The sequence below is a fragment of the Taudactylus pleione genome, unplaced genomic scaffold, assembly GCF_031769625.1.
Source record: "Taudactylus pleione unplaced genomic scaffold, aTauple2 ptg000136l, whole genome shotgun sequence".
NCBI lineage: Eukaryota > Metazoa > Chordata > Amphibia > Anura > Myobatrachidae > Taudactylus > Taudactylus pleione.
In genome coordinates this window covers 4,990,820-5,017,957 of record NW_028284538.1, presented here as the reverse complement: position 1 = coordinate 5,017,957, position 27,138 = coordinate 4,990,820, and the positions used below count along the sequence as shown (strand labels likewise).

The 27,138-nt window shown below is 44.0% G+C and overlaps 1 protein-coding gene across 1 annotated transcript in view; it reads right to left on the bottom strand.

Annotated features, from left to right (window-relative positions):
• Positions 1 to 27,138, bottom strand: part of LOC148522932 (membrane-spanning 4-domains subfamily A member 4A-like) — a 139,452-nt gene that overhangs the window by 14,332 nt on the left and 97,982 nt on the right. The window contains exons 4-5 of the mRNA XM_088473571.1: positions 22,665 to 22,721; positions 11,930 to 12,103 (exon numbers count right to left, since the gene is read on the bottom strand). Of these exons, the coding sequence (XP_088329697.1) occupies positions 11,930 to 12,103; positions 22,665 to 22,721 (231 nt within the window). The remainder of the gene's footprint in view (positions 1 to 11,929; positions 12,104 to 22,664; positions 22,722 to 27,138) is intronic.

Below are 27,138 nucleotides of genomic sequence, written 5' to 3'. Positions count from 1 at the left end.
ATTCACCAGCTGGGATGTTTCAGAACATGCGATTGACTTGTTCAGGCAATCCCATCACACCTCATCCGTTCACAAAGCATAAAATAGAGAGGGGACATACTTTAATATATAATCAACAAATGCTATGATTAAAATAAGGTATAATCATCTATTAGACATATCTGGCTGAACTATATGCCGACATATGTCAATATAAAACTGTAATAAATAAGTATAAAATAGACTCATAAAATAGTCCCATAAAAATATATATCTCTTCAAAATATGTATATATATATATATATATATATGAAGTACCTATACCTGAAAAAATTATATAATAAATTCAGTGAATATAACGGAATTACTTATATGAACCATTTCGATTCAAAATCCATATTGAGACCTCTCGGTGTCAAGGTCCTTAGTTCAAAGATCGTCCTCATTTCTAATTTTGCTAAAGCAGATTCCATATCCTTAGTTCTCCAGTTATTTTTACAGATTTTAATATCGCAGAAACTTTTTAATTTCTTTACATCACATGTATGTTCCTCTTTAAAATGTAAGGAAATGCTATGTTTCTCATAGCCTTTTCTGATATTTCTTATATGCTCAGATGTTCGTTCCTTAAGCATTCTACCCGTTCTACCCACATATTGATACCACACTCACATTCTAAAAGATATACAACATTTTTACTACCACATGTAATAAAATCTTTTATAGAATAACACTTAGAAGTTACATTAGATTTGTATTCCGTTATTTTATTTTCTGTTTTACAATTTTTGCACATATTACATGCACCACATCTAAAGAAGCCCTTTGAGTGGATCCGAGTCAATCTCTTGTCAACAGGTAAAGCACTTTTTACTAGTACGTTCTTTAGATTTTGTGCCTTTTTGTATACAATACGGGGTTTCCCTCTTAAATGATTTTTAAGAATGGGATCTTTCCTTAGTATATTCCAATGTTTCTTAATTATATTTTCTAATTGCCTGTGTTGTGAGGTATATTTAGTTATGAATAATATCTCATTTTCTATTTTTGGTATTATTTTTTCTTTCTTTTTCAATATATCTCCTCTTTCTATATTTCGATTTTGTTCCTTCGATGTTAGAACGATATTTTCTTCATACCCTTTGCTAAGAAACTGTTTTTCCATAGTGAGTGCTTGTTCATCGTACACTTCCAACTTAGAACAATTTCTTCTTAATCTTTGGAATTGACTATACGGCACACTTTTTATCCAATTCACGTGATGATTACTATCTTGATTGATATACGAGTTACAATCTGTGGGTTTTGTAAAAATTTTTGTAAGTAACTCTTCATTCTCTATATATATAGTCAAATCCAAAAAGTTTACTTCTTTCTGGCTCTTCTGGAAAGATAGCTCTATATTTCTTTGATTTGAGTTCAGGTGAATACAGAATTCCTCCAATGAGGTATCATCTCCCTCCCATATGAATAATAATAAATCTGTAAAAAAAACTGGAGAACTAAGGATATGGAATCTGCTTTAGCAAAATTAGAAATGAGGATGATCTTTGAACTAAGGACCTTGACACCGAGAGGTCTCAATATGGATTTTGAATCGAAATGGTTCATATAAGTCATTCCGTTATATTCACTGTATTTATTATATAATTTTTTCAGGTATAGGTACTTCATATATATATATATATATACATATTTTGAAGAGATATATATATTTTTATGGGACTATTTTATGAGACTATTTTATACTTATTTATTATGGTTGTATATTGATATATGTCGGCATATAGCTCAGCCAGATATGTCTAATAGATGATTATACCTTATTTTAATCATAGCATTTGTTGATTATATATTAAAGTATGTCCCCTCTCTATTTTATGCTTTGTGAACGGATGAGGTGTGATGGGATTGCCTGAACAAGTCAATCGCATGTTCTGAAACATCCCAGCTGGTGAATTAAATCCATAAATACGGCTCCGTGATCTGAGTGCTACGATTGGTCAAAATATTCATGTGACCGGAGATACCGGGGGATAAAAAACCGGCTTCTTAGTAGATGCGGCACGTCTTGAAAAAGGAGGAAGCAAGCTCCGAAACGCGTTGACAGGGTGACTGCCACAGTAAGACCACTATCCGGAGGAAAAAGAAGCAGCCCTATATGTTTTCCATCACATCCCCAGTCTGCAGTGCGGATGTTCATTGATGCGGCTTCACTTTCCCTGCCGGAGTGGTGATTATTAATTGACTTTGTATCACTGGTTACAGCGGAGATTTCTGGACTTTCTTCTTCTTATTATTATTATTTTTATTTTTATTTCTTCATTGCGTGGAGAAGATTCCCGTTATGCATTTTTATTAAAGAGCATGTTTGATTCATACACCCGGTATTTATGCTCATTCAATCTGGGTTGTGGACAGGCTTCTCTGTGATTCCTACACTTCGAGATTAAAGAAAACTTGATGTGAATTCGGGAAAGGATTAGAAAGTAAGTTTCAGTCTTATAGACAAGTATCTATATTTCAACTTTGTATCCAGCCCTAAGTGTAAAAGAAACCTTTCATGACAAGCGTGATAGAAATATAATGTAAGTGTTGTTGATACGGGGGATCCATTCAGCATATGTTGTGTTTCCATATAAAGATACCCATATGTGCACACCTGTGAGAATCTTAAAGTAAGTGAGTTCCTTACGGAGAGGAGAAAGAAATATCAGAGGAAAAGCATCATCCAGCGCTGATGTTCCAAGATCTTGTTATTTTATTCTGTAATAGAGTATTGGGTGTACTCATTTTTGGAATTGGTCTGCAGCTGTTTTTTGTTTGTAGAGGCGCATAGTGTCATACTCCAATTTGTAAAGACTTCTTTTACTGAAGTTAAGAAAAAAAAATGTAAAGGAAATTTGCGTTTAGATAAACAAAAAATTGGCAATATGCCAGTCACTACACGAAGTGGCAAGGAAGGATAAGGCCTTGTCCTTTCTTTAGGAAGACTGCTGGTTGTCATTCTGATAGCCCTTCTGCCTGTAGTAGTATTGGTGGTGGTGGTGGTACCATAAAAAAATTGAAAGTTGTTAAGATAAGTAAGACAGCTCTGAAAAAACCAACTGTGTGCCCTGGGAAATCAAAATCACAAATCCCCGAGGAGAGTGCAAGTGTGTCTGCGGTTGCCATGTGTGAGCCAGACCTAAATACTAGTGTACTGGAGGATCCTCCAAGTTCCAACATTTGTGTGCCCTCTGTAAATGTGGGAAAGGGCAGTCAACATCTTGCAGACATAGTCATCGAGGATGCTTCTGTGGAATTGCACAGGAGGAGGATATTTTGGTAGTTGAATGTGCTAAGGATGATGTTGATGATGAAAATGTTGGTGATGAGGATGTTGATGCCGAGGATGTCATTTGTGTAAGTAAGGCAACAGCTGTTGCCCATGGATTGAAAAAGCCAAAGCCCATTGTTGTCATGCCAGGGCAAAAGACAAAAAAATCCACTTCTCACGTGTGGAATTGGTTCAACCCCAATCCAGACAACAGTTTTCAAGCCATATGTTACCATTGCCAAGAAAAGTGAGTAGAGGGAGGGACCTAAACCACCTAGGAACCTCCTCCTTGTTACGTCACTTGGAGCGCATTCATCAAATATCAAAGTGTATGTCACCAAGTTCCAAAACTCAAAATATAACAAGTCCAGTGTCACCTACCTGCTCCCTCTCTGTGGGATCCAAGCACCTTTGAACTCCAACACCAACACCTGCATAATCAACATCCTCATTCATCATCGGGAGTAGACCTGCTGCATTCAATGTTGTTATTCGAAGCATGATTGACTCCTCTCCTATCCGTGATTCTTTAGAAGGATCCTTGATGACTACGCCTGTTGCTTCTGCTGTTGCTGTGAATGGATCTTCATCCCAGAAGGGGACCAGGAGGAAGACTAATTGTAGCGTATCCTCCAAAAAACAATTAACTGTCAAACAATCGTTTGCATGGGCAAACAAGTGTGACAGCAATCATCCAGTTGCACAGCGGATTACTTATGCCATAACAGCTATGCTGGTATTAGATGTGTGTCCAGTATCTGCCATTACTGCAGTGGGTTTTCAACAGTTAATTGAGGTCCTGTGTCCTCACTACCAGATCCCTTCTAGATTCCACTTTGCTAGAACTCCAAGACTGTACAAGGACATTAAAAAAAACCTTATTAATGTCCTCAGAAATGCCATTGTACCCACTGTCCACTTGACCACTGATATGTGGACAAGTGGGACAAGGCAAACTAAGGATTACATGATTGTGACAGTCCACTGGGTAGGTGTATTGCCTACAACAGCAACAGCAGCAGCAACATCTACCAAAAGAAAGCTGATATAGAGGCAGGCTACTCTTTGTATAATTGGTTTCACTAAGAGGCATACCTCTGAGAACCTCTTAGAAAAACTCAGGGAAATCATTGCTAAATGGCTTACCCCACTTGGACTCTTCTCGGAATTTGTGATTTCGGACAATGCCACCAATATTGAGAGAGCATTACATGTGGGCGAATTGCAACACATCCCATGTTTTGCTCACACAATTAATTTGGTGGTGCAACATTTTTAAAAAAGTGACAGGAGCATGCAGGAGATGCTCTCGGTGGCCCGCAAAATGTCCGGACATTTTAGACATTCAGCAAATGATTGTCAAAGATTGATTGACCAGCAGGTATTTGCCCTGCCATCAGCTGAAGCAAGAGGTAGTAACTCGGTGGAATTCTACACTCTATATGCCTCAGCGGATGGAGGAACAGCAAAAGGCCATCCAGGGCTATACAATGGCCTATGATATAGGCCGTGGAGAGGGAATGCACCTTACTAAAGCACAGTGGAGAATAATTTCCCTGTTGTGCAAGGTTCTCAAACCCTTTGAACTTGCCACACGTAAAATAGTTCAGACACTGCCAACTTGAGTCAGGCCATTCCCCTCATCAGACTTTTGCAAAAACAGCTGGAGAAACTGAAGGAGGAGCTGAAACAGAGCGATGGCATAAAGTATATAGGACTGGTGGATCAAGCCCTTGATTCACTTCACCAGGATCCAAGAGTCGTCAATCTATTGAAATCTGAAAAATATATTCTGGTGACCATTCTGGATCCTAGGTTTAAGTCCTACCTTGTGAGTTTTTTTCCAACAGCCTGAAATCTAAAACTATGCAAAGAGCTGTTAGTAAAAAATTGTCAGCTGCAGCAATGCCTGCTGGTCATGCAGATCGTTCACCAAAAAATTACATCTGGTCGGGCCTGAGAGAACTGCCTACTAGTGACATGTCTTCTACCGTGAATATGTGTGATGCGGACTCCATTCACAGAATGGAGGAGGACTATTTCAGAGATAACATCCTAATAGGTATGTCAGACACTCCCTTTTAGTACTGGCAGGAAAAAGAGGCAATTTGGAGTCCCATATACAAACTGGCTTTACATTATTTATGTTGCCCACCCTCCAGTGTGTACTCTGAAAGAGTTTTCAGTGCACCTGGCAACCTTGTCAGTGATCGGCATAGGAGGTTACTTCCTCATAATGTGGAAAAGATTATGTTCATTAAAATGAATTACAAATTCCATGAGGAAGACCTCTACCAACAATGACATAAAAAAATTACATAGATGCCTATGGTGGATTCCAGCGGGGACAAATTAATATTGTGTGAAGAAGAGGATGTACACACTGATGGGGATGACGAGGATGATGACAACTTGCAATGTAAAGCCAGTTTGTGTATGGGATCATTTTCCTTTAAATGTCCAATGCACATTGGCAGCTTGTATTATGGGGGTCCAAACATACCAATAATTTCAACCAATATTGGCAGTGCTTGTCGCTGAAATGATTGGTTTGTTAAACTGTGAATGTCCTGTTTTGTATACAACATAAGGGTGGGTGGGACGGCCCAAGGACTATTCCATCTTGCACCTTTTTCCTTTCCATTATGTGCTGGTTAGGGTATTGCTGCCTGACATTTTAAATTAATGTTATGTTTGGTTTAGGAACCAATGATTTATTTTTAAATTAATTTATTATCAATTTTACAGCCAGGGGCTGCACCAATGAATTTCTTTTTATTAATTATTCAGCCTGGGGCTGCACCAATGAATTGTTTTTTAATAAATTTATTATCAATTTTATAGCCAGGGGCTGCACAAATGAATTGTTTTTTAATTAATTTATTATCAATTTTACAGGCAGGGGCTGCACCAATGAATCTCTTTTTATTAATTATTCAGCCAGGGGATGCACCCAATGAATTGTTTTTAATTAATTTATTATCAATTTTACAGCCAGGGGCTGTACCAATGAATTGTTTTTAAATTAATTTATTATTCATTTTACAGCCAGGGGCTGCGCTAAATATCAACTATCAGTTCTTCAATCCTCAAGGGTATCCCAACAATCATCTTTGCACAGTCCTCAACTCTATTAATAATTATATCAATCTGTTTTGAGCCAGCAAGCTGGATGCAACCTTTTGGCCCTTTGACTAGATGAATAAATATCAATATTGTGAGCTGTGAGGTGGTCAAAATTTACTGGAAATGAGTGGAAATAAATGTTATTGAGGTTATCAATACTGTAGGAACAAAAAAAAGGCCAATTTTATGTGATTTTAGCAATTTTTTTATTTAAAAAAAAATCCAGATCCAAAATCAAAACATGAAAACAAAACATGGAGTTGAGGTTTTGGCAAAACCAATCCAGATCCAAAACTAGGGGATATCCATATACAAAACCAAAACCAAAACACAAAGGTCAGTGCACATCTCTACATCTAATGATACATTAGCAAGTGGGCTTGATGAATGTGGTCAGATTGCAGCATCATAGAATTGTATGGGGACTGCTGTGCCAAAAGGCTGAAGTAGATATCACCAATATCTGCTGCGGTCCCTAATCATACATATGGGGAGCCATATGAGTACCTCCCAAAATGTTAGATTTCCATAGTGGGTCTCCTTGGGTGCACAGAAGGTGCATGCTCAAAATGGGACACGGTCTCAAGTCCACCAGGTCAGGCCCCCTGTTTGTAGACATTTTAGGGCATGAACGTCAGTTTTCCGTCACAATGGGGGCAAGCCCAGCACTTTGGCAGCTACTGGGCTCCCCCAAAATTGTGGATTTTTATAATTGTGAGTGCCGGCCGAAAGCAGGATAGCAGTGAGAAGAAGGGAATCCGTGTATCCCCCAGGCTATAGGCGGGATGTACCATGCATTGCATATTGCATGTGATATATCCTGCCACTTATCGCATGCTTAGCTGCATTTATTCATGCCATGGGTTCATTGGCTCCCAACAAAATTAACCCAAGTGTGTATGGGAATTTAGATTGTAAGATTTGGATTGAAAGCACCACTGGGACAGGGACTGATGTGAATGGCCAAATATTTTCTGTAAAGCGCTGTGGAATATGTGTGCGCTATTTAAATAACCGGTAATAAATAAATGTGATTAAAAATGCAAAGGACAGCTGTTCTGTGAGGACTACACTATTTATATTCCTGGAGTCAGACTGCACATGTGCAGCCATCAGTCTGAGCATGTGCAAGCCATGGGCAGGGGGGTCAGTGAGGGATTTTTCAGATCCCTTTCAGTTGATCTTTGCATTAAGAAGGCCATAGGCGTTGCCTATCGGGAACAAGCTTGCTGCATATTGACTCATTGTAGCCCATTATATTGTATAGGTACTGTAGTGCTTCAGGGCCACAGCGGATATCTCTAATATCTACTGCGGAGCACTTTCATACATATGGGTTTATGGCAAACCTCAGAAAACTGCATTTTTAGAGGTATGACTGAGGTTTGGCACATCCCGCCCTGAGTGTGAGATGGATAAGCTTGGGATTTGCTAAAGACAGGAAGACGTAATGTGCTGACTTTCTGCATGATATTTACAATGTTACAGTGTGATAAATAACCATTCCTATAGAAGTGCTATACTATGGTGGGCAAAGGTTTGTGTAAAATTAAGATAAAGCATTATTTATTCAGATATTTGAATGTGTGAGAAAATGCTCTCCCATATAAATGGCAATGCGGGGGGTGCCAGACTGGAAAGTAGCTGGTATTACCTCATCTATGTGAGTTTCTGTGCATCTTCTTCCTGTTTTTACCCCCACAGTGGTATCCATCATCATTAGAATCGCCACTAGCACCCCATGCTGGGTGCAAAATAATCTGTCTGTAACAGGCATCCCATCTCCATCTGCATGCTGCAACCGAGCATGGAAGTCAGACTACATGCACACAACACTTCCATGACACTCCTATGAGACAAATATGTTCCATGCGTCTGCAAGGTTGCCAGCCAGTTGCCACCCAAGAAACATCCATTTCACATTAGGCCCTGTGAGAGTGAGGTGCGAGTCACCCAGAGCTGCAGTACCTGTTAGTGCAGACACATCGCAGGACACTTGCGCGGACCTTGTTTTTTGATGCATATGCAGTCACGGGAAAATCGTAAATTACTTGGACTCAGTATCAGGCCTTTGGTATGGAAGTCACAACTGGTTAATTCTCGTTACATACTGTACTTGGCACAAGCAAATTGCCTGTACATGTTCTGGTATCATGACACTGATTCCCTTTCTGTTAAGCTCATGGGTATGTTATGTGATTAATACAGACATGGATGCCATCAGAAATTGTGGGACCCGGGACCGACAAAAGAGGCAGCCCCCCCCTCCCTCCCTACATGCAGTGCGGAAACCAAATGCTAGAGGAGGGTGCGAGCTGCAGCCGACGGGATGTACGGCTAGTCCCACCTCTCCTTACAGCCCTGTATATCGAAATGCAGAGTTAGACGCACTTCAAGATGCAACTGCATCTGCCCATGGAGCATATGTGCCTGCCAGGATGTAGTTATGAGACCGGTGGCCGCGATGCCATCGGTCTCAATACCAACAGCTGAATCCTGAGAAGGGACTTAAGATAGGCATCGACGCCTATCTTAATCCCGATGCCAGAATGCCAGCCTACATGAGGTAAGTCCAGGGTGCTCTTAGCGTTAGCTGCGGGGGGATGGTTAGGTTTAGGGAGCATAGCGGGGTTAGGGGTAGGTATTTTTAGGGGGGTTAGGAAGTCCTAGGGTGGAGGGTTAGGCACCACTGGGGGGGTTAAGTTTAGGAATGAAGGAGGGAGGGTTAGGGACAGGCTACTAATAGGGAGGGTTAGGGTTAGGGGGAAGGGTAAGTATACTTACCCGACCCCTGTCAGGATACCAACCATCGGGATGCCACAGTCGGTATTCTGACAGGAGGCATCCCGACAGCTGGCACTACATACCTATTCCATGTCTGCTATGACATGCCTCCAACAGATATATATGTGTGTATGTGTGTATGGATGTAAACCTCATTCAAGCTGGTTGGAGCTAGTCTTTAATCTGCCAAATACGTAATCATAAATAAAACATAAACATAAGACCTAGCCCATCTAGGCTCTCACTACACAGTATATTCCCTCTCTACAATAATGGTAGGACCTATTGCGCTCACCATCAACAAAACACATGCACAGTACTTACAGGAGTATATACCAAGTGTCTCTGAACAGGCTAGTTGGTCTGCTTGCCCAGGTGTGAGACACTGCACCAAAAGATTACACAGCTCTTATGAGCCACTTCCAGGTGTAAGCCCTAATGAGCCTACTACCCAGCTGGCTCATTAGGGCTCCATCCACAGGCCACTACCCTACTACAGGAGTGGCCTGTGGATGGAGCCCTCCCTCTCCTCACATCCACACCCCCAGGACCCAAACCTTCTTTTCAAAAGCCGATACTCTGGTCTGTTTAAAAAACAGCCTTCTCCTGGGGGGTTTTAAAGCACATAGGCCAAAAACCTAGGACAGACGTACCTGCCATTGCCCATTTTACCAGTGCTTCTATCACAATATATATATATATATATATATATATGGCGACCTATCCAGCCCTGCACTCTGACTTTTCCTCTTCTCAGCCCCCCTCTGCCTCACTCTCATAGTGGTGTTGCAGCCCTCTTTTGTCTGCCTCAGCAACCATATTAATCTTACCTTGTTTCGCATGTTCCTGGCTGCTGCTCCTCAGGCGCCATCGCTCTTCTCTCCTACTCCTTCAGTGGCAAACGGTGACGTCAAGATGTCACACATGCTGGATAAACGGCACCGCAGTGGGTACAGGCGTTGGACAGCAGAACCAGGATCTCTCTCACGGTGGGCTCCTTTCAGTAGCGGCCGGTTGGGAGCAGGTCACCTCGGGGCCCCATATATATCATTTGCACTGGCAGTAGCAGTGGCAGCGGGTGTAGGACTCTTTCACCTACACTGGATGTAGCAGTGGCAGGCAGGTGGCAGGAGTGGGCCGGGCCCCCCTTCTCTTTCTTAGTGTCCAGGCCCAGGACAGTGGTCCCGACAGTCCCTCCCTGCTGGTGCCCCTGATTACAGAAGTAGCCATCTACATCGTTACCATGATGCATGTGCATGGGCACATGCATTGCGGCATAGCGCAGCTCTTGGCGGACTGCAACTAGGCACGGCCGGCATTCTCCCCATTGAAGTATATGGGTGGGCAGATGTCACCATGTGCCGGACACCGGCATGCTCTTACCGGGTCCGGCAGCGCTGGTCCATGGTAAGCCAGCGGGCATGGAATACCCAGCGCCCGCTGCCGTGCAGTCCTCCATCCCCTGGTGGCATAGTGCAGGCTGACCTGAGAATACTTAAAAGCATACACACACCTGTGGGTGACATCACAGTAAGCACCCTATTCAAGCCCTGCCTATATACGGAAGTCCTTGGGAGCACTCCTGTGCCAGAGTATAAGCTCCATTACCATACTCCAGTGTTCCTGTGCATATCCTGATTATTGTTTCTGACCTTGGCTTGTTTGTGACTCCGATTCTGTCTGACCCCTGGCTCTGTGTTGATATCTGGTTCTGACCTCGGCTTCTCCCTGTGACCAGTTTACGTCTGCTCCCTGGTACAGTCTCGTCTGTTTGGTTTTGACCCTGCTCGTCTACAACGCTAAAGTCTCCTGCACTTCAACCAAAGTTCACTAGCACCTGTATAGGGAAACCTAACCTGAAAGTTGCGACCTGTGTGTCGGATGCAGCCAAGTCCATACCTTCTTTGAAGGGTCCCTGGTGAATACCGCCTGCACATTAGACTCCACGCCTCAGGAACAGGTCTAGCCAATTCCCTGAATACGCATCCACAATACATCCGAGAGTTTGTGACAGCAGAAAGGGGAATTGCAATGATACAGTCAAGATGTATGGGCCCCATAACAGTACAAAACATAGCAGAACATGGACAAAGATTATAAACATTGCTGCAGCAGCTGTCATACTACCCAAATGAGCAGTGCGTTGGCCAAACTCAAAGGTTTGATGCTTTTGTTGGCAGTGGGAGGAGATGATGGTACTCCCGGCAGTCTGAATCCTGGGTCCAGAATCCCTATCCGCTGACATCCCGTTGGTAAGTATTAGGGTTAGGGGGAGAGTTAAGTTTAGGGTTAGGGTGCCAGGGGGGAGGATTAGGGTTAGGCTGCTGGAAAGTTGGGTTAGGGGGAGGGTTAGGGTACGCGTTGGGATTCTGACTGTCGGGATGTTACCATCGGTATTCTCACCGCCGGCACCCCGAATGCCCGGGATCCTTTACCCAACCAATTTTCCCTTATATTTCCTCCAAAAAAAAAAGCAATTATTATTATTACAGTATATGTCTGGTGAAACTAGTAGGTAATCAATAAAATAAAACTTGTCTGGTCACCAATAAACAAACACCCTGCAGATAAGGAGTTAGCGCTAAGTTTAAACATAAATATACTTTGTACAAACTGTAATATAATCTCTGATGAACACTATTTTCAAGGATAAAATATGTAATTAAAAAGCACATGATTACTTCATTCCTTAGATTGTGGTGAATAAGAATTTATACTTACAAGCCGTTCCTGGCATCTTCTATAGTAGTCATTATTGGTATAATAATTGTTAGAATAATAGTAATTGTAATAACAATAATAATAGCGAATTGTTGCTAGATCAATGATGTTTAAGATGAAGGCAACAAGGCTGAAAATTGTGCTAAAGATGTTCAATGAGAGGGATCCTTTTACCTGTACAAAGGAAAAGGGAAAATCAATGTGTTATGTAAATATTAGGGGTGAGCGGGTTCGGATTTCTGAAATCCGAACCCCCCCGAGCCCCCCCGATCCGAGTCAGGCTCGACTTTTCCCGCCTGACTCGGATCTGACATCGAGGCAAAACGTCATCATCCCGCCTTCCGAGTCTCGCGGGTTTTGGATCCTATATAAGGTACCCGCGTCGGCGCCATTTTCTCACTCGGCTGTGGACAGTGAAGAGGGAGGGTGGGAGTTAGTGCTGTGTAGTGTAGTGTAGTGTAGTGCTGCTGTTGTCCACTACTTCAAAGTCCATAGGGGCTGGCTGTGTTGTGCTGTGCTGCTGTTGTTAATAGGGGCTGTGTCCACTACTTCAAAGTCCATAGGGGCTGGCTGGACTGTGTTGTGCAGTCAGTTCCAAAGTCCTGTGCAGTGTCCCAGTCCTAAAGGGGTGCTGTAGTGTTGTCCAGGGGGTGCTCTGTCCATCAGGGGTGCTCCCCCCAAGTGCTAAAAAAATAATATATTTTCTGTGTTTGTGAATTGTGTGCGCAGTAGCCGCACGTGCATCAACAAAGTAGTGCCAAGCGTGCGCCTGTGTCATAAGTAAAGGGCCGGCTGGCTTGACCGTTAAGGGTGCTGTAACCCCCGAAAGTACACTCCAGTCCAAACCAAAAAAAAAATTATTTTCTGTGTTTGTGAATTGTGTGCGCAGTAGCCGCACGTGCATCAACAAAGTAGTGCCAAGCGTGCGCCTGTGTCATAAGTAAAGGGCCGGCTGGCTTGACCGTTAAGGGTGCTGTAACCCCCGAAAGTACACTCCAGTCCAAACCTAAAAAAAAATTATTTTCTGTGTTTGTGAATTGTGTGCGCAGTAGCCGCACGTGCATCAACAAAGTAGTGCCAAGCGTGCGCCTGTGTCATAAGTAAAGGGCCGGCTGGCTTGACCGTTAAAGGGTGCTGTAACCCCCGAAAGTACACTCCAGTCCAAACCAAAAAAAAATTATTTTCTGTGTTTGTGAATTGTGTGCGCAGTAGCCGCACGTGCATCAACAAAGTAGTGCCAAGCGTGCGCCTGTGTCATAAGTAAAGGGCCGGCTGGCTTGACCGTTAAGGGTGCTGTAACCCCCGAAAGTACACTCCAGTCCAAACCAAAAAAAAAATTATTTTCTGTGTTTGTGAATTGTGTGCGCAGTAGCCGCACGTGCATCAACAAAGTAGTGCCAAGAGTGCCCCTGTGTCATAAGTAAAGGGCCAGCTGGCTTGACCGTTAAAGGGTGCTGTAACCCCCGAAAGTACACTCCAGTCCAAACCAAAAAAAAATTATTTTCTGTGTTTGTGAATTGTGTGCGCAGTAGCCGCACGTGCATCAACAAAGTAGTGCCAAGCGTGCGCCTGTGTCATAAGTAAAGGGCCGGCTGGCTTGACCGTTAAAGGGTGCTGTAACCCCTGAAAGTACACTCCAGTCCAAACCAAAAAAAAATTATTTTCTGTGTTTGTGAATTGTGTGCGCAGTAGCCGCACGTGCATCAACAAAGTAGTGTCAAGCGTTCGCCTGTGTCATAAGTAAAGGGCCGGCTGGCTTGACCGTTAAGGGTGCTGTAACCCCCGAAAGTACACTCCAGTCCAAACCAAAAAAAAAATTATTTTCTGTGTTTGTGAATTGTGTGCGCAGTAGCCGCACGTGCATCAACAAAGTAGTGCCAAGCGTGCGCCTGTGTCATAAGTAAAGGGCCGGCTGGCTTGACCGTTAAGGGTGCTGTAACCCCCGAAAGTACACTCCAGTCCAAACCAAAAAAAAAATTATTTTCTGTGTTTGTGAATTGTGTGCGCAGTAGCCGCACGTGCATCAACAAAGTAGTGCCAAGCGTGCGCCTGTGTCATAAGTAAAGGGCCGGCTGGCTTGACCGTTAAGGGTGCTGTAACCCCCGAAAGTACACTCCAGTCCAAACCTAAAAAAAAATTATTTTCTGTGTTTGTGAATTGTGTGCGCAGTAGCCGCACGTGCATCAACAAAGTAGTGCCAAGCGTGCGCCTGTGTCATAAGTAAAGGGCCGGCTGGCTTGACCGTTAAGGGTGCTGTAACCCCCGAAAGTACACTCCAGTCCAAACCTAAAAAAAAATTATTTTCTGTGTTTGTGAATTGTGTGCGCAGTAGCCGCACGTGCATCAACAAAGTAGTGCCAAGAGTGCGCCTGTGTCATAAGTAAAGGGCCGGCTGGCTTGACCGTTAAAGGGTGCTGTAACCCCCGAAAGTACACTCCAGTCCAAACCAAAAAAAAATTATTTTCTGTGTTTGTGAATTGTGTGCGCAGTAGCCGCACGTGCATCAACAAAGTAGTGCCAAGCGTGCGCCTGTGTCATAAGTAAAGGGCCGGCTGGCTTGACCGTTAAAGGGTGCTGTAACCCCTGAAAGTACACTCCAGTCCAAACCAAAAAAAAATTATTTTCTGTGTTTGTGAATTGTGTGCGCAGTAGCCGCACGTGCATCAACAAAGTAGTGCCAAGCGTGCGCCTGTGTCATAAGTAAAGGGCCGGCTGGCTTGACCGTTAAGGGTGCTGTAACTCCCGAAAGTACACTCCAGTCCAAACCAAAAAAAAAATTATTTTCTGTGTTTGTGAATTGTGTGCGCAGTAGCCGCACGTGCATCAACAAAGTAGTGCCAAGCGTGCGCCTGTGTCATAAGTAAAGGGCCGGCTGGCTTGACCGTTAAGGGTGCTGTAACCCCCGAAAGTACACTCCAGTCCAAACCAAAAAAAAAATTATTTTCTGTGTTTGTGAATTGTGTGCGCAGTAGCCGCACGTGCATCAACAAAGTAGTGCCAAGCGTGCGCCTGTGTCATAAGTAAAGGGCCGGCTGGCTTGACCGTTAAGGGTGCTGTAACCCCCGAAAGTACACTCCAGTCCAAACCTAAAAAAAAATTATTTTCTGTGTTTGTGAATTGTGTGCGCAGTAGCCGCACGTGCATCAACAAAGTAGTGCCAAGCGTGCGCCTGTGTCATAAGTAAAGGGCCGGCTGGCTTGACCGTTAAAGGGTGCTGTAACCCCCGAAAGTACACTCCAGTCCAAACCAAAAAAAAATTATTTTCTGTGTTTGTGAATTGTGTGCGCAGTAGCCGCACGTGCATCAACAAAGTAGTGCCAAGCGTGCGCCTGTGTCATAAGTAAAGGGCCGGCTGGCTTGACCGTTAAAGGGTGCTGTAACCCCCAAAGTACACTCCAGTCCAAACCAAAAAAAAATTATTTTCTGTGTTTGTGAATTGTGTGCGCAGTAGCCGCACGTGCATCAACAAAGTAGTGCCAAGAGTGCGCCTGTGTCATAAGTAAAGGGCCGGCTGGCTTGACCGTTAAAGGGTGCTGTAACCCACAAAGTACACTCCAGTCCGAACCAAAAAAAAATTTATTTTCTGTGTTTAGCCGCACGTATATATCAAATCGATATAACATAAATGGAGGACCAAACTTTCTCCGATAAAAATAAAATAGAGAAAGATCAAGAACCACTTCCTCCTAGTGCTGAAGCTGCTGCCACTAGTCATGACATAGACGATAACATGCCATCAACGTCGTCTGCCAAGGCCGATGCCCAATGTCATAGTAGAGGGCACATACAATCCCAAATGGCAAAGTTCAGGAAAATGACCTTGAAAAAGACATTTAAATCAGCTGAAGAGAAACGTAAACTTGCCAATATGCCATTTACGACACGGAGTGGCAAGGAACGGCTAAGGTCGATCCCTAGTATGTTCATGACTAGTGGTTCAGCTTCACATGACGATGGAAGCACTCCTCCCACTAAAAAAATCAAAAGAGTTAAGCTGGCAAAAGCACAGCGAAGAACTGTGCTTTCTAAGAAGATATCACAAATCCCCAAAGAGAGTCCAAGTGTGGTGGTGGTTGCGATGCCTGACCTTCCCAGCACTGGACGGGAAGAGGTGGCTCTTTCCACCATTTGCACGCCCCCTGCAAGTGCTGAAAGGAGCACCCACAGTCCACTTGCTGATATGCAAATTGAAGATGTCACTGTTGAAGTACAACAGGATGAGGATACTGGTGTAGCTGGCGCTGAGGAGGAAGTTGGCGAGGAGGATTCTGATGGTTGTGTGGTTTGTTTAAATCAGGCTCCGGGGGAGACAGTTGTTGTCCGTGGGATGAAAAAGCCCATCACGGTCATGCCTGGGCAGAAGACCAAACATTCCACCTCTTTGGTCTGGCAATATTTCTATCCAAATCCGGACAACAACTGTCTTGCCATATGTACCATATGTAAAGGTGAAATAAGTAGGGGTAGGGACGTCAACCACCTAGGAACATCCTCCCTTATACGGCACCTGCAGCGCGTTCATAAAAAGTTACTGTCAAGTTCAGAAACTTTGGCTCAGACCGTAAGCAGTCCAGGGACACCTAAATCCCGTTGTCCTGTTGTATCCAAGCGCCTGCAAACCACACCGTCAACTCCCTCCTCGTCAATTTCCTCCTTAGTCAGGATCGGAAGTAGTCCTGCAGGCCATATCACTGGCATGACTGACTCTCCTATCCGGGATTCCTCCGGAGGATCCTGCATTGCTACGCCTACTGCTGCCGCTGCTGCTGTTGCTGCTGCTGCTGGGAGTCGTTCATCATCCCAGAGAGGAAGTAGGAACACCACTACTTTTACTAAACAATTGACCCTCCAACAGTCCTTAGCGAGGAGGATGAAGTACGACAGCAGTCATCCTGAAGCAAAACGTATAACTGAGGCCTTGACTGCTATGTTGGTGTTAGACGTGCGTCCGGTATCCGCCATTAGTGCAGTGGGATTTAGACAATTGATGGAGGTAGTGTGTCCCCGGTTCCAAATCCCGTCTAGATTCCACTTCACTAGGCAGGCGATACCGAGACTGTACAGAAACGTCAGAAAAAGTGTCCTCAGTGTCCTGAAAAATGCCGTTGTACACAATGTCCACTTAACCACGGACATGTGGACAAGTGGAACAGGGCAGACTAAGGACTATATGACTGTGACAGCCCACTGGGTAGATGTATCACCTTACGCAGCAACAGCAGCAGCGTCACCAGTAGCAGCATCTCAGAAACGCCAGCTCGTTACAAGGCAGGCTACGCTGTGTATCACCGGTTTCAGTAAGAGGCACACCGCCGACAACCTCTTAGAGAAACTGAGGGAAATCATCGCCCAGTGGCATACCCCACTTAGACTCTCCTGGGGATTTGTGATATCTGACAACGCCACCAATATTGTGCGGGCATTACATCTGGGCAAATTCCAGCACGTCCCATGTTTTGCTCACACAATAAACTTGGTGGTGCAGAATTTTCTGAAAAGCGACAGGGGCGTGCAGGAGACGCTTTGGGTGGCCCGAAAAATTTCTGGCCACTTTCGCCATTCAGCGACTGCGTGCCGAAGACTGGAGCGCCAGCAAACACTCTTGAACCTGCCCCGCCATCACCTGAAGCAAGAGGTTGTGACGCGGTGGAACTCAACCCTCTATATGCTTCAGAGGATGGAGGAGCAGCAAAAGGCCATACAAGCCTATACATCCACCTATGACATAGGCAAAGGAGGGGGTATGCACCTGACTCAAGCGCAGTGGAGAATGATTTCCGTGTTGTGCAAGGTTCTTCAGCCCTTCGAACTTGCCACACGTGAAGTCAGTTCAGACACTGCCAGCTTGAGTCAGGTCATTCCCCTCATCAGGCTTTTGCAGAAGCAGCTGGAGAAAGTGAAGGAGGAGCTAAGACGGAGCGATTCCGCTCGGCATGTGGGACTTGTGGATGAAGCCCTTCATTCGCTTTGCCAGGATTCCAGGGTGGTCAATCTGTTGAAATCAGACCACTACATTTTGGCCACCGTGCTCGATCCTAGGTTTAAAGCCTATGTGGTGTCTCTCTTTCCGGCCGACACAAGCCTGCAGAGGTGCAAAGACCTGCTGGTGAACACACTGTCAGCTGAAGCGGAACGTGACACGTCAACGGCTCCTTCTTCATTTTCTCCCGCAACTGGGGCTGCCAGGAAAAAACTTAGGTATCCTAAGCAACCCGCTGGCGGTGATGCAGGGCAGGCAGGACCAAGTTTGGACATCTGGTCCGGACTGAAGGACCTGGCAACAATTTCTGACATGTCTACTGTCACTGCATATGATACTGTCACCATTGACAGAATGGTGGAGGATTACATCGGTGACAGCATCCAAGTAGGCATGTCAGACAGTCCATACCTGTACTGGCAGGAAAAAGAGGCAATTTGGAGGCCCCTGTACAAACTGGCTCTATTTTACCTGAGTTGCCCCCCCTCCAGTGTGTACTCCGAAAGAGTGTTTAGTGCAGCCGGGAACCTTGTCAGCGAAAGGCGTAGGAGGTTGCTTCCACAGAATGTGGAGAAGATGATGTTCATCAAAATGAATTATCAGCTCTTCCAGGGAGACCAGCCTCCAGAAGGTACAGAGGGACCTGTGGTGGTGGATTCAAGTGGGGACGAGTTAATACTTTGTGAGGATGAGGATGTACACACTGAAGAGGGTGAGGAATCGGTGGATGAGGAGGATGAGGATGACATCTTGCCTCCGTAGAGCCAGTTTGTGCAGGGACACATTAATTGCCAGCTTGTTTTGTGGGGGCCCAAACGAACCAATCATTTCAGCCACAGTTGTGTGGCAGACCCTGGCGCTGAAATGATTGATTTGTTAAAGTGTGCATGTCCTGTTTATACAACATAAGGGTGGGTGGGAGGGCCCAAGGACAATTCCATCTTGCACCTCTTTTTTTCTTTGCATTATGTACAGTTTGGGGCCTAGTTTTTCTAACTGCCATCCTGCCTGCCACTGCAGTGTCACTCCTAGATGGGTCACGTGTTTGTGCCGCCCACTCGTGTCGCTTAGCATAGTCATCCAGCTACCTCGGTGCAACCTTTTGGACATAAAAACACTATTGTGAGGTGTGAGGTGTTCAGAATAGACTGGAAATGAGTGGAAATTAAGGTTATTGAGGTTAATAATAGCATAGGAGCAGAAAAACCTACAAATTCTGTGATTTTAGCTGTTTTTATGCTTTTTTTCAAAAAAATACAGATCCAAAACACAAAACCCAGAACCCAAAACACGGAAGGGTGGTTTTGGCAAAACCAATCCAGATCCAAAACACGAAGAAAGATCCAGATCCAAAACCAAAACACAAAACACGAAAAGTGGCCGGTGCACACCCCTAGTAAATATACATTACAGTATTGTTTGTCATAGCTTCAAGGGGCCCATTTATTATTAATTACAGACTTGTTGCCTCTATAGTTATAATTTATTTTTGAAACATATTGCAGCAATATATATATCAGGGTAATTTATCAATATTTTCTTGCAGGGACTCTGACAGGAGATCACCTTACCTCTGGGTTCAGATCCCACAGCCATAATCTGTGACAGCCATAATCTGTCTGATCCCTCTCTAAAAAGAGTGTAGAAAATGTAGCCGTAGGCTACAATAAGATGACACCATCTAATGTGTTTAATCATGCAGGACTTATACAGTGGATGCCCTGGTAACAAGTACTGTACTTTTATACAATATTTCTGATTAAATTGTATGTATAAGTGAGTGAAATGTATAAAATATTTAATTCTCTTATACCTTTTTCACATAGAAAAGCAAATGACTGGGTAAAGCCCTTTTACCTAGTAATTTGCTGATCAACAAGGGACCTTTTTCTGTGTGAAAGGGTCAATCTGGATCAAAATTTCCGGGACTTTGACCCTGGTTTTTACCAGGGAGGGGACCTATCAATCTTGACCTGGCTTGACTCTTTCACACAGGAAAAATACCCGTGTTAATTAGCAAATTACCGGGTAGAAATGCTTGACCCGGTTTTTTACTTTTCAGTCTGAAAGGGGGTTCAGTCTGGGACCGACAAAGCTATGCAGCACTCAAATGCCAGGTAAAAGCTGTTTTTTTGGGGGAGAATTTCTGTGTGAAAGTGGTATTAGTGAAATTTTTATTTATTTTTTTAATAGTACTATGGGATGTCCCCCTGCTACTTCTTCACCATACATTTTCTCAAGATTTATCAAATCTTGGAGAGACATAGGGGAGATGTACTGTATGATGGGGTGGCTAATGGTAAATGCCTAGACCTGATATGCCTTTTGGGGCACTACTGCCTAGACCTGATTTGCCTTTTGTGGTGTACACAGGTCTAAGTAATTGGTTTGCCAAAGAGTGCAGCAAATCACACTCTCCATCTGACCGACGCTTGCAGTGAATCTGAGCATGCACCGGTCAGAAATCCCCAATGCCACCCACAATGTTATTAAAACAAAAACAACTTTATTTGGGTTTTTTGTAAGCACAGTCATTAGCTGCATATTCCAGCAGTTAAGGGCAGTACAGTCTGTGGCACTACACACTAACTAAACCAAACACACCGCCTGCGCTGGGTATTACTACTCGGCGGTGGTGTGTTGGTTTTAGCAGCCATGATGTCTCTCCCATAGTGCCGAATGGGATGGGAGGAGCAGATGGCGGCAGGGGCAAGAGTGGGGTAATTATAATTTTGTGCTGTGTGCCTGTGTGTTTTATGTATAAGGGGCTCTACTATGGGGGGCACTGTATAAGGGACACTACTGGGGGCCCTGTATAAGGGGCACTACTGGGGGCCCTGTATAAGGGGCACTAGTGGGGACCCTGTATAAGGAGCACTTCTGGGGCACTGCATAAGGGGCAATGTATAAGGGGCACTGTATAAGGGACACTACTGGGGTACTGTATAAGGGACACTACTGGGGCACTGTATAAGGGACACTACTGGGGGACTACATAAGGGGCACTACTGGGGGGACTATATAAGGGGCACTTCATAAGGGGAACTACTGAAGGCACTGCATAAGGGGCACTACTGTGGGCAGAGGTGCTGAGAGGGGGGGAGCAGGTACTAATTACCCAGGCCTGGGCTTGCTGGGTTGCCCGGTGGGGACCCAGTGCAGCCCCCCCTTATATTACAGCAGCCCAGCACACGCTGCTATGTGCTGGGCTGCATAGGGAGACTGCTCACAGCTGCTAAGCAGCAGCCACAGCAGTCCTATGCCTGTGAGGGGAGCAATCTCACTGACCAAGCCCCCCCACTGGCTATGTGCTGGGCTGAGAGGTTCACAGTGCACCCCTCCCCAGCACGCAGTGCCACAAAAAAATAGTTTTTTTCTTTCCTAAGGGGGCATGATGAGGTCACGTCCCCTTTATCTAGGCTCCTGGAGGCATTGCATAAGGTGCACTACTACTGGGGACATTGCATAAGGGGCACTACTACTATGGGCACTGCATAAGGGGCACTACTACTGGGGGCATTAAGGTGCATATGTAGTGGAAAGGAATGTTCCCAAAGTGAAGAGAAATGGTGTTGTGTCATGTTGATATGCCCCCATTTTTCAGTGGTCACACCCCTTGTGGCATTTAGCCATGCCCAGTCTTTTGGTGCTCGCATGCAGTTGGGGGGGCACCATTTTTCATCTTGCCCTTGGCACCAAAGGCCCTAGTTACACCAATGTTTAGTACAGCTTGTAAAAAGACAGTTAGGGGTAAATTTTCTAAGATGCCGATTTCTATTCAATGTCATCCAAGATCAATCTCGAATGACATCGTCCGGATTCCTGTGTTTAATTTTTTGAACAGGTTACTGAATATACGAAGCTGCCGAGTTCCTGTCGTTCGTGTTGTTCGATGGTGTAATCATTGTCATTCCTATTATTCATTTCTATTTAGCATTCGGTTTTGACTAACTCGAATGAACAGATGCATGCAGGTGATCCATGATACATGCATCTGTGTGTAAATAAATATACACAGGAGCACGGATGGGATCAGTGAAATTCATCTGTGCTTCTGTGTTAAAAAAAATTAATACCAGTGTAAAATTAGAAGAAAAAAAAACAGCGTAGCCCCCTCCCCAAAAGAACAACCAGCACCGGTTGCCAAATTGAAAATACAGGGAACAAATTACATAGGGGTCCCCTGTATTTAGCGCAGCCAGCGCTGGGCTCTGAGCCGGTCCTGGTTCTGGAAATGCAGGGGGAAAAATGAATGGGTTTCCCTGTAATTTCCAGAAGCAGCACCAAATTTTTTTCTAGGGAAGGGTAATACAACAGCCAAGGAAACCCTTTCACCAGGTCCCCCAGCCATAGATTCCTCTGCTGGCTGCAGTAGCTGCCTTGTAATTCTTCACAGGCTGCAGCCTATTTAGATTATCAGGGGTTGAATTCTATCACAGGATGGAGTTCAGTAATACAATCAAGTTCTGGAAAACAAAAAAACTTTTTTAGAACTTGATGAATGGCCCTGACACTTAATTTATACCTAGTGTTAATTTTCACATGCTGTTGTATAAATTAAGAGATGATGAACAGACCCCTCAGTCTTTTGCAATATCGCAACAATTTTGAGTGAGTAAGATGTTTGGTGTGGCCAAGTTGCCTGCACCTGGTGCACCAAAAGGGGCTATTTGAAGCCACAGTGTAAAAGGACACATCTGTGAACAAGCATTTTTAAAGCTGTTGGTAAACAGTTGACAGATCCATTTAACTCACCAAGCAGATGTTGGGCTTACACTGAGCTGCAATTGTCAAAGCTCCTGCAATTATGTACTGCAAAAAAAATATATATAATTTAGATCAAGCCTTATGTACAAACATTACAGGGGAGTTGTATCCAACCTTCTAAAGAAATGGAGACATTTCCCATAGCAACTAATCAATTTCTAGATGTCATTTTATAGAATGTACTGTACTAAAAAATATAGCTAGAAGCTAATTGGGTGCTATGGTCAACTTCTCTTGTCCTCTAAAAAGGTTTTATACATCTCCCCCATATCTCATACTGGGGTAGATGTATGATAGCGTCACGTTAAGTGCTGCTATAACGCTTCCTGCTTCGCCTCTTTACCGAGGCGCAGCAGGAAGCACTACCGATGAGATGTAAAAACATCTCATCGGCCGGAGAGGGGGAGCGATAACTCCCCCTCCGGCGCTACCCGCTAGAGACAGCAGCGCATCAGCCTAGTGCTGATGCCCTGTGTCTCTGTCCCGGCCGGCCGGCTCCACTGAGCATGTGCGAAATCCCTGCGTGCAGCCTGGAGCTGGCAGCAGGGACAGCACTGTCCCTGCTGTGAGTATAGGTTAGCACCAGGCTGTAGCTGTCGATGATGACAGCTACAGCCAGCCGAACAGTCATGCGGCATGACCATTCGTACATGGCCATGCCGTTCAGCGCAGCTATCTTGTAGAAAGCAGCGCCGATAATGACAGGGGCGCATAGCACCCCTGTCATTTACCGCCCAGACCTCCCATCATACATCGAGGAGAAGCAGTATCAGAGCACATAACGTGCGCTGATACTGCTTCTGGGTTTCATACATCTACCCCATTGTCTATATCAGAGTTTCCCAAACGCAGTCCTCAAAACTCCCAAACAGTTTGGGTTTTAGAATATCCATGGTTGCGCACAGGTGTTAAATCAAATTGACTGAGGTACTAGTTAAGTCACATATGCTCAACCATGAATATCTTTAAACCAGAACTGTTGGGGAGCCTTAAAAATAACACGATTGGGAACCTCTGGTCTATTTCAAACACACTTACTGTAGGTGTCTGCACACAATAGAGATGTGTGTGGTGTGGAACCCCATATTTTGCTTTTTGGCAAATTCACCCTCAAGTGTTTTGTTTTTTTCAGTTATAGTTTTGAATTTCTTTAAAACTTAATTGAAAAAACAGCTAAAATCATGTAACTTGGACCTGTTTTTGTTATGGATCTGTTTCTCCTTTGTGTTTTGGATCTGGATTTGGTTTTACCAAAATCGCCCTTGCATGTATTGGATCTGTATTTTTTCTAAAAAATCATAAAAAAATACATAATTTGGGACTGTTTTTGTTCCTGCAGTATTATTACCTCATTAACATTTATTTACAGTCAATTTTGACCACCTCGCAGCTCACAATATTGATTTTATCCTGTTTAGGCCAAAAGATTGCATTGAGCAAGCTGGCTGACTAAACTAAGCGACAGCAATGGGTGGCAAATCAGCTTACAACATGGCACAGAGTGGCACTGCAGTGGTAGACAGGATGGCAGTTTAATAAACTATATGACCCCATAGGAAGTTTAAAAACCAAGAATGTTTTCATTAATCAATAACAAAGTCAGTGGCCCGAGGAAGAAGGAGTATGTTTATGGACAAAAGACAGGGAAAGGACGGAAGGATTGATTAGTTTGTAAATGTATTTATTTTAATGTTTTGATTCATAAAAAAAATGTAGGATCAAGTTCTTCAGTTCCTGAAAGACATCTTTGATCTGGAGGAGGTACTAGAAATGTGGCCTCCTTGCTTGTGGATGTGCTGCTTAATAGTACACACTGGAAAGAGAGATGTTTACTTTGTGATTAGGGAGGTTGTTAGGGACAATGGGACCAAGACTTGCTGTTTACATCATAGAAAAGCAGCCTGTAGCTCCCTGGCTGAACTACAACTCCCAGCTTCCATGCTGTTTGCCGGGCCTGCTGGAAGTTGCTTGCCAACAATGGGCGGCATACCTCGGGTTACCTCAGCCTGCTTTATGCACAGTATGTACCATGTAAATATGTATGTGACCAATATACACAACTAATTTTTGTATTAAACACATTTGTACTTTATTGCACACATCCTGGCGGGAAGATGCTCTGTGCTGCTGCTCATATTTCTGGTATGACACCCACCACCAGTTATTTTGCTTAGAGTCACCTACAAACAAAGGAGGCAGGTGTTTATTGAGCTGAACCATTATTAATAACAGCCTATCAAATCACCAGGATCTTTGGGAAACCGATTGGGTTTGGGAGCAATGAAATAAATAGGTAAATTTGAAAATCTACCCACACAATCAACTTGGTTATTCAGAATTTAAAGAAAAAAATTGAAAGGGACATACAGAAGCTGCTGTCTGTGGCCATAACAATTTTTGGACATTTTTGGGAATTATCAACTGCTTGTAGAAAATGTCAGCAGCTGTGGCAGTGTGACTTCCAACGTGACACATCTAGGAAACAAGAGTGGCACTGAAGTGGCAGACAAGGATGGCAGTTTAATAAACTATAAGTAATGTTTGTCACCTACACAAGAAGACAGTCAGCAATAACCCAAAAAGCACATAATGCAAAGAGAAGAGGTGCAAGGTGGAATTGTCCTTGGGGACTTTCACCGACCCTTATGTTGTGTATAGTAAACAGGACATGCACAGTTTAACAAACCAATCACTTCAGTGACAGGGACTGCCAATTGTGGCTGAAGTGATTGGTTTGTTTGGGCCCTCACAAAACAAGCTACCAAGGGCAGCTGACATTTCTGGCAATGATCTCTACGTACACAAACTGGCTTCACAGAGGCAAGATGTTGACACCATCTTCCAATTCCTCACCCTCATCAGTATATACTGTACATCATCTTCACACAATATTAATTTGTCCCCGCTGGAATTCACCATTACAGGTGCATTTGTATTTTTTGGACTTAATTGGCCGTAAAGCCATTATCGTGGAATTTGTAGTTTATTTTGATGTACATAGTATTTACCTCATTTTGAGGGAGTAGTCTCCCACGATCACTGACAAGGTTTCAAGCTGTGCTGAAAACTCGAAGTACACTCTGGAGGGTGGGAAACTCAAGTAGAGCAAAACCAGTTTGTGCAAGGGCCTGTATTGCCTTTTTCTCCTGCCAGTAGTAAAACTGACTGTCTAACATGCCTATTTGGGTGTCATCATTAAAATAGTTCTCAACCAATCTTTGAATAGTGACATATCAGATGGAGTCTCATGGTAGAGGTCTCATTAATTGTAGGCAATTCTTCAAGAACTGACAAGATGTCAAAACTTGGTTGTGTTGACCCATCTGCATCACCAGTGGGCCTTTTGGGAAAGTATTTTTTTTCCTGGCAGCCGCACTTGCTATAGAAACTGATGGAGGAGCCATCGCTGCACCACGTGCTGCTTGAGCTGACAATTTGCTTACCAGCAGCTCTTTGCATCTCTTCAGATCTTTGTCCATTGGGAAGAAAGACATAATGTATGACTTTAACCTAGGATCAATCACAGTCTCCAAAATTTATTGATCCGATTGGAAGATCCTGACAACCCTTCGATTCTGGTGAAGTGAATAAAGGACTTGATCTACAAGTCCAACATACTTAGCGGAATCACTTTGTTTCAGGTCCTCCTTCAGTTTCTCAAGCTTCCTTTCCAACAGTCTAAAGGGGGGTATCCACTAGACGATAAAGTTGAACGATTGAACGATAACGATAAAATCGTTCAATAATCATTTGAACATCGTTTGAAAGTTTGGTCTGTTAGACATCGTTTAGACATCTATCATCGTTCAAACATGCTGGTCAACCTGACGATATTGTCAGGTTCAGCATGTTTGCAGATGATTGATTGTGCCTGCACTGAACGACATATCGTTCAGTGTGGGCACCCTGCAGTGTAGTGAACGACTGAATGATAATGATATACCGCCTTAATAAGGAGAATTACCTACTATAACTTAAGCTGGCAGTGTCTGAACTCACATCACAGGTGACTACTTTGAAGGGTTTCAGCACCTTGCACAACACGGAAAGTATCCTCCACTGAGCATGAGTAAAGTACATACTCCCTCCTCTTACTATGTCATAGGTTGTGTAGCTTTGGATGAATTTTTGCTGTTCCTCCCGCTGAAGCATATAAAGGGTGGAAATCCACCTTGCTGCTTCCTTTTGCTTTAGTTGGTGTTAGGGCAAAGTCTACAGTTCTTGCAGGTACTGTAATCTTCTACATGTACCTGTTAAATGGCAAAAATGTCCACAAAGTTTGTGGGCCACAGAGAGCATCTCCTGCATGGCCCTGTCATTTAAAAAAAAATTGCACCACCAAGTTAATTGTGTGAACAAAACATAAGATGTGTTAGAATTCACCCAGCTGTAATGCTCTCACAATATTGGTGGCGGATCCTGAGGAGAGCCCATGTGGGGTAATACATTTTGCAGTGAATTT